At 32.0% G+C, this 8,881-nt stretch overlaps 1 protein-coding gene across 1 annotated transcript in view; it reads right to left on the reverse strand.

Moving 5' to 3' along the window:
- lrp1ba (low density lipoprotein receptor-related protein 1Ba) overlaps positions 1-8,881 on the reverse strand; it is a 407,482-nt gene that overhangs the window by 87,505 nt on the left and 311,096 nt on the right. The window contains 3 exon segments of the mRNA XM_056448564.1: positions 550-669; positions 8,089-8,208; positions 8,300-8,416. Of these exon segments, the coding sequence (XP_056304539.1) occupies positions 550-669; positions 8,089-8,208; positions 8,300-8,416 (357 nt within the window).

Genomic DNA, 8,881 nt, shown 5'->3' on the forward strand with positions numbered 1-8,881 from the left:
GACATGTCCATCTGTTGTGCAATAAGTCGATATATTGATTATTATGACAGACCTAATGATCAGCCAATAAACGTTACTTCAAAATGCTTGAAAAATATCTTTGTTTCATCTAAAAGCCAAAGTAATTGCTTATACTCCACCTGTTACACCCACTTCTCATCACGAATCAACACTGCTCTGCTAAAACGAAGTAAAACCACACAAACCAGCATAATTACTCTATACTAAACTATCTATTCAGAACGCGTTGGAAAAGGTTAATCGTTGAGCAGCTCATAAAGCAAACACAACACAACCTGACAACATTCACCCTGAGAAAACATTCACGCTCGGATAAACGCTTCCTGCCGAAACATCCCAACATCCACAAAACCTCAAGATAACAGCAAGCCATCTTTATTCAGCCCTCCGGGTGAAAAGCGGGTGTGAAACTAAAGCAAACGATGTGTTTCAAAAGTTATGACTCTTAAGTTGGTAGTTCTGAGTTTTAACTGAGATGTTTATGGATGGTTTTGATGAGCCTGAGGTGATTTTTGCTGATAGACTCACCGCAGTTGGCCTCGTCGGAGCCGTCGGCGCAGTCGGGATCTTCATCGCAAACCCACAGCTTGGAGATGCAGTGCATTGTGGACTTGCATTGGAACTGGGATGGAGAGCACGTGTTTTCAGCTGGAAATGTGGAGAGAGAAACATACGATCAAACATTTTTGGAGGTAAGGAATTATTGACGATAGGATATTGAATAATTAGAATAATAACAGACAAGGTGTGCAATATTTTCGAATAATTAAGGTTACAACATTCATCAATTTAACTCTTAACCCAAACCCCTAACCCTGAGCCTAATACATCTCATCAAAAGCCTTTAGTTTTGGTTTGATTAGATTTTCTGATTGTTGTAGTATTTTAAAGAACTAACTTCATTCGACATAGTGATATGCAACGCTATGTGCAGGGGGAATTATGAGAGATTTCTGGGAGAAATAACAAAACTGGAGGGTGGTGGGAGATTGGTCTGAAATACGAGAAAAACGGGAGTGTAGGCAGGTATGACGGTAGATTTGACAAAATCTGTCTAATGCTAAGGAACACTAATGTTGACAGAATCTGTCTAGTCATATTGAATGATAGTGATATGGAACTCGAATGCTGTCAAAATCTGTCTAATGATATGGAATGCTAATGTTGACAATATCTGTCTAGTGATATGGAGCGCTAATGCTATCAAAATCTGTCTAGTGATTTTAAACGCTAACGTAAACAAAATCTGTTTAGTGATATTGATAACTAATGTTATCTAAATCAGTCTAGTGATATGGAATGCTAATGTTGACAAAATCTGTAAAGTGATATGTAAGGCTAATGCTATCAAAATCTGTCAAGAGCTAAGGAACACTAATGTTGACAAAAGCTGTCTAGTGATATTTAATGATAGTGATATGGAACTCTAATGCTGTCAAAAAATGTGTGGTGCTATGGAACGTTAATGTTAATAAAATCTGTCGAGTGCTTTTGGAAGTTGGAATAAACGGCCAACTTATCTAGCACATGTTTTACGCAGCGGATGGCCTTCCAGCTGCAACCCATCTGTGAGAAACATCCATACACACTTATTCACACTCATACACTATACAAACAATTTAGCCTACCCAATTCACCTGTACCACGTCTTTGGACTGTGGGGGAAACCGGAGCACCCGGAGGAAACCCACGTGAACACAGGGAGAACTTGCAAACTCCACACAGAAACGGCAACTGACCCAGCTGAGGCTCAAACCAGCAAGTTTTTTTGCTGTGAGGCGACAGCACTACCTACTGCGCCCCCACGTCACCCATATATATATATATATATATATATATATATATATATATATATATATATATATATATATATATATATATATATATATATATATATATATATATATATATATATATATAATTAACAACATTATATTAATTTATCAAATTTCAAGCTACTGTTTGCACCAAAAAATGCTAAAATATAACTTTTTTTTTCAAAATACAACGAATAATCATACACATTTCCTTCACATTCAAAAGTATGTTTATGTTAAATCGTAATTCTAGCTACTTTATTGTCCAAAATAAAATTTAAGAAGCAAATTTCAAACTGTTATTTTGACAAAACACTGAATAACCATGAAATCTTCTGAATTTGAAAGTTTATATACATCAGATTAGAATTTCAACAACTTAAAGAAACTTTTTTTTTAAAGTTTTAAAATACCAAAAAGTGTAAAAAAAACAAACAAAAAAAAAAAACAAACAAAAAAAAAACATTATTTGACAAACTGCAGAACAATCCCAAGGTTTCTTCAAACTCAAATGTGTGTTACATTTTTATGAGTGCTGTGTTCTGCTTTAAGGCATAACATGTCAAAATGTACTTCAAAATGTAAAAAAGCAAACAAATGTTTTTATTTTTTGTTTATTTATTTATTTTATTTCTTCAAGTTTTCTTCATGTTTGCAAGAGTGTGTGTTTAGATCAGAAATGAAGCTACTTCATGGCATCCAGCAGTTTGTCGAGTGTTTATTCTGCTTCAGACACCAGGAGGGAACAGAATGATGACAGACTGCAGAAAACTGTCCTTTAATCTCAGCACAACACCTCGGAAATCAAGCCATGGATTGTGCATAATAACAGCAGCACAGCTCACAGCAGGAGATCTGAAGTCCCAGAGTGAGGATCACGCATATGATTGTATAGAAGATGCTGGATTTGCACACTAGTGCTCTTTGATGGCTGTAATGATGCTGCTTTAATTGAGATTAATTAACAGATCTATCTATCTATCTATCTATCTATCTATCTATCTATCTATCTATCTATCTATCTATCTATCTATCTATCTATCTATCTATCTATCTATCTATCTATCTATCTATCTATCTATCTATCTAATCAAATCTTTATACATCTTGCTTTCAGTTTCTTTTGAATCTGCTTCAAGATATCTAAACCACATTCCTATCAAACTTTCATCAATCTTTCCTTTTCTAAACACTCCAAAACATGATTAATTCATGACCCTACAAGCACAAGCACTCTGTACACAGGTGGTCCGAATAACCACTCACTTTTTCCCCTTCACATCTCTGTTTTCAGACCTTCGCTAAGCTAAACTAAGCCCAAACCTGGCATTCTCCTTTCAGTCGAGTAGCAATCCTGACCCACAGCGCTGTTTCTCTCCCTCTCCAGAGGCGCAGGTCTAAAGCCGGTCTCTAATGCCTCGCTCCGTATGCCATTATCCCTGTTAAACCCTCCCTCTGTCTGGCTAATCAGTGCCCAGGGCAAAGCTCAGCTCGCTGGGATTCCAGATGCCCTCACAGACCCTCAAAAGCCTCTGTGCAATGCTGTTAATGATTTTCCTCCATTTTGACTTCTGAATATTTTTTTTTATGGGTGATCCAGAGCTGGGCGTCTCTTCAAAGCCAAGCCAGAAGCTCCACTCTGGGGAGAAGTAAGAAATTAGGCCCCTGCTGCGCCTACAAATGGAGGATTCAGATCTGAACAGGAGAACTTACTTCTGAAGGTGAACGAGTGAATGAATAAGACGCTTGGGGTTTGGACTCGAATTCAAAACCTGGACTAAATGATAAAATCAAATATGCAAAGAAAGAATAGAAATAAGTTGATATAAGGGCAAACGATAGAGGGCAGAATGAATGAATGAATGAATGAATGAGTGAGTGAGTGAGTGAGTGAGTGAGTGAGTGAATGAATGAATGAATGAATGAATGAATGAGTGAGTGAGTGAGTGAGTGAGTGAGTGAGTGAGTGAGTGAGTGAGTGGGTGAGTGAGTGAATGAATAAATGAATGAATGAATAAATGAAAAAGCAAAAAAGAATGAAGACCAACAAAAACTAAAAAAGAAAAAAAAGAAAAATTCAAGGAATGATAATTGCACAATAAAAAAATGTATGACAAAGACAAAAGCAAATAAATAAAAGAGCAATGAAAGGAATTGAATAAATAACGAATGAAAAATGAATGAATGAACCAACAAATGAATGATTCAAGAAAATGAATAAACGGATGAAAGATTCAACAAAATAAATGAAAAAACAATTGATTCAACAAAAAAGATTGAGTGAAAAGATAACATTTGAGAGCAAAATCAAAGTAATAAATAAATCACTTCAAAAAGAACAAGACAGAAAGAAAGAAAGAAAGAAAGAAAGAAAGAAAGAAAGAAAGAAAGAAAGAAAGAAAGAAAGAAAGAAGGAATGAGTAATTGCACAATGAAAAATATGACAAAAAAAGGCAAATAAATAAAAGAGATCAATGAAAGAAATTGAATAAACAAACTAATGAAAAAAAGAATGAACGAATAAACAAATGAATGAGTGAATGAATGATTCAACAAAACAAACAAATGAACAATTGATTCAAAAAAGATTGAATAAAAAGGTAACATTTGAGAGCAAAACCTAAGTAACCTAAGTAGTAAATAAATTATTTAAAAAAGAAAAGAAAGAAAGAACAAATAATGATTCAAGTAATGAAGAAATTAAGAATGAAAACAACAAAATAGAAAGAAAGAAAGAAAAAAAGAAAGAAAGAAAGAAAGAAAGAAAGGACAAATAACAATTCAATGAATGAATAAATAATAAAAAAAAATATATATATATATATATATATATATATATATATATATATATATATATATATATATATATATGACAGAAAGACAGAAGCAAATAAAAAAGCAGAAATGGAGAAAGAAATAGAATAAACAAACCAATGAAAAAAATAATGAACAAAAAATACAGAATAAAGGAAAAGTGAACAAGCACAAAACAAGCAACAAAAAAAAAACTAAATAATTAAAAGTCAAGAATAAAGAATAAAAAGAAAAAGAAAAGAATAACAAAAAATAGTAAATGAAAACAAATAGGTATTTCAAAAACGACAGAACAAACAACTGAAAACAAACACACATGAAAAGGCTAAACTTCTGAAAAACAAAAACAAATAACATACAGCAAGAAAGAAAAAATGAATAAAGAACAAACGAGTCAATGAATGAATAAACGAACAAAAAATTAAAACAACAACAATAACACCAACAACAGATAATTGCATAAGTGAAAGAACAAAAAAGTCAAATGTTTGAAGACAAAATAAACTAAGCAAAGAAGGGAAAGAGAGTAGATACAAAAACTGCCAAAAACATGACAGAATAATAAACAGCTGGAAACAAACAAATACATGAAAAAAAAGGCAGTTGAACAACAAAAGCAAATAAAATTAACGAATATAGAAACAAATGATGAGTCAATGAATAACACTCAGTTTTTAAAAATTTAAAGACAAAAAATAACCTGAATAAATAAATGAAACTAGCGAAGAAAGAAAATAAATGATTAAGTAAAACATTTATTTATTTAACCCGTTGTGATGCTCTCAGAGAAAGACACACAGTTTCTCTTCGGTTGCACATATGGGTGAACCAGAGCCGGGCATCTCATCAAAGCCAAGCCAGAAGCTCCACTCTGGGGAAAAGTGATAAAATTAGACCCCTGCTGCGCCTACAAATGGAGGATTCAGATCTGAACAAGAGAATTCACTTCTGATGGTCTAAAATAAGACTTGCTTTTGAACTGGGATTCACAGACAGTGGTGATTATTTTGGCCTGATTTCTGAAGGTGACAAAAGCATTCCTGGTTAGAGTCTAACTTAGAGTTTTCTTTTCTCATTTCTTCTCACTGTCGGTGTCCTAAATTCTCCTGGAGTGCTGCTGTGGAAAAGCGCTGTGTCGGCGAGGAAAGAGAAAACAAACTTTCAGAGCAGTTTACCGGGCTCTTTTCTCATCGGCCCATTCAAAAAAAAAATGTTGTTGAATCTGTCAGAGTTTGACCTTCACAGGATAATAAACTCATTCCGGAGGGAAAGAAGAAAGTTCTTCTAGGAAAGAAGGAAGGAAGGAAGGAAGGAAGAATGGAAGGAATGAAGAAAGGAAGGAATGAAGAAAGGAAGGAAGGAAGGAAGGAAGGAAGGAAAAAAGGAAGAAAGGAAGGAAGGAAGAAAGGAAGGAAGGAAGGAGAGCGACAAATTAAAAGAAAAGAAAGCAAAAACAAGTGAACAAACAAATGAATAATATAATATATAAATAATCAACAAAGAACAAATGGTTGAACAAATAAGGAAAAAAGAATCAAGAGTATTTTAAAATGTTGAAAGACAGATTAACAAAAAAAGCAAACAAAAACTGAGCAAAAACCAAATAAAAAGAAGAAAAGAGTGAACAAAAAAACAATGGAAACATGAAAGATCTAGTAATAAACAAATGAAATAAATACAAACAGAAAAGCAAAAGCAAACAACGAACAAAGGAAAATGAAGAATGAAAAGTTGACAAACTGAAAAACAAAACAGAGAAAGTAGAAACAAGAGAAATGAAAACTGGGAAAATAAGCTAAAGATAAAGATAATATACAAAACAAACAAAAATAAAAGTAAAAAAGTACAATAAAACAAGTGAAAGACAGAAGTGTTGGAGGGAAAATTAATCAACCAAGGAAAGAATTGAAAAAAAACCTTAATAATAAAAAAATCTAGAATAGTGTAATAATTAAAAAGGAAAAAAAAGAAAAAAGAAAGAACGAATTAAAAGAAAATAAAGCTAAATCAAGTGAACAACCAAATAAATAAACAAGGCATGACAGAAAAAAATATGACAAACCAAATTAATGAACAAAGCAACTGATTGAACAAGAAATAAAACATCGATAGAAATGTTAAAAGACAGATGAACAAAATAAGCCAACAAAAACAGAACAAAGACCAAATAAAAAAAAAGGAGAGAAGAAAACAAAAAAACTAATGGAAACATAAAATATGTTTCCATTAATAAACAAGTAATAAACAAATAAACGAATGAAATAAATGCAAACAGAAAAGCAAAAGCAATCAATGAACAAAGGGAAATGAAGAAAGAAAACTTGACAAACTGAAAAACAAAACAGAGAAAGAAAAAACAAAAGAAATGAAAACTGAAAAAAAAGATCAAGAAAATAAACAAAACAAACAAAAAATAAAAATAAAAATAAAAATAAAGAACAATAAAACAAGTGAAAGACATCAGAAAGGTCGGGGAAAAATGTATTAACTAAGGAAAGAATTGAAAAGAATAATAATAATAATTTAAAAAAATCTAAAATAATGTAATTATTAAGAAAGAAAGAAAGAAAGAAAGAAAGAAAGAAAGAAAGAAAGAAAGAAAGAAAGAAAGAAAGAAAGAAAGAAAGAAAGAAAGAAGAAAGAAAGAAAGAAAGAAATTAAAAAATAAAAGAAACCCAAACAAAAAATAAAAAAATGAAAATGTTATTAATGAATGAACATAAATTGAAGAAAGAAAAACTGAACAAAGAACGAACAAAGAACAACAGATTGAGCAAGTAAATAAATAAAACACACACAGAAATGTTAAACGACAGAATATAAAAATAAACAAAAATAGAGCAAGGAACATATAATAATAAAAGAAAGAAAGATCTAAATGGAAACATAAAACATTTTATTAATAAATAAAAAAGAAATACTGAAAAATGTAAAAGCAAACAATAAACAGAGAGAAATGAAGAAAGTAATGTTGACAGACCAACAAACAAAACAAAGACAGAAAGAAAACTAATTAATCAATAAATGAATAAACAAACTTCGATTCAATGAACGAGTAAATGAAAAAAAAACTATAAGACAAAAAAGAAAATAAACAAATAGTGAAAATATGCAAAGGCCAACCAGAATGCACAAAACAAACAAAATAAAAAAAGAAAGAACAATAAAAAGTGAATGAAAGGTCGACAGAAAGGTTGAAAAACAGAATTAACAACTAAACAAAACATGAAGAAGCAAGTAAAAAGAAAAAGCAAAAAGAAAACTGCCAATGTTGATTTTATTATATTCCGGTTCAACATAAGAAACAGATTTCATCTATTTTCCAACTCTTGACATTCCTAAACTTCTCGGCTTTCTAAATCCATTATATATAAACTTCAAAAAACACTGCCGTTCGTTACTGTGGACTTAAAACCACATTTAAAAAGTCTCTTACGGCAGTCGGTTTCATCTTCCCCGTCACCGCAGTCATCTTGTCCATTACAGCGCAGGTTTATAGGGATGCACTTCTGCCGGTGTGTGCACTTAAACTGACCCGACAGGCAGATATATGAGTCTGAAAGCAAATGCAAACAAGGACATCACTGCACTATATATCACGCGCCATTATACAGGCTCCATTTATCCATCCATCAATCTGTAATTACCACAGTTGGCTTCATCCGAGTTGTCTCCGCAGTCGTTCTCTCCATCGCAGATGAAGGGAGGAAGAGCACACAGACCTGTCCCGCACTGAAATCTGCCAGGCTGACATTTAAACTCCGCTGGCAGAACAGAAGAACAGAGGAATTTTTTAAATGAATGAATGAATGAATGAATGAATGAATGAATGAATGAATGAATGCACAAGGGTTAAAAAACAGAAAAGACAAGTAAATAAATACAGAAAAGACAAAGAAACAAAGAAAAATGTAATGAAAAGAAAAAGAAAAGAAAAATGAATGAAACAAATGCAAATAATCAAATGAATGCAATAACAATGGCTAATAGCAAGAAAGAAAGAAAGAAAGAAAGAAAGAAAGAAAGAAAGAAAGAAAGAAGGAAATAAAAGAAAGAAAGAAAGAAAGAAAGAAAGAAAGAAAGAAAGAAAGAAAGAAAAAAAAAGAAGAAAAGAAAGAAGAAAGAAGAAGAAAGAAAGAAAAAAGAAAGAAGAAGAAAAAGAAAGAAGAAAGAAAGAAAGAAAAGAAAAAGAAAGAAAGAAAGAAAAAAACAAGAAAAAGAGAAAGAAA

Source organism: Danio aesculapii, chromosome 22, assembly GCF_903798145.1.
Source record: "Danio aesculapii chromosome 22, fDanAes4.1, whole genome shotgun sequence".
Classification (NCBI taxonomy): Eukaryota; Metazoa; Chordata; class Actinopteri; order Cypriniformes; family Danionidae; genus Danio; species Danio aesculapii.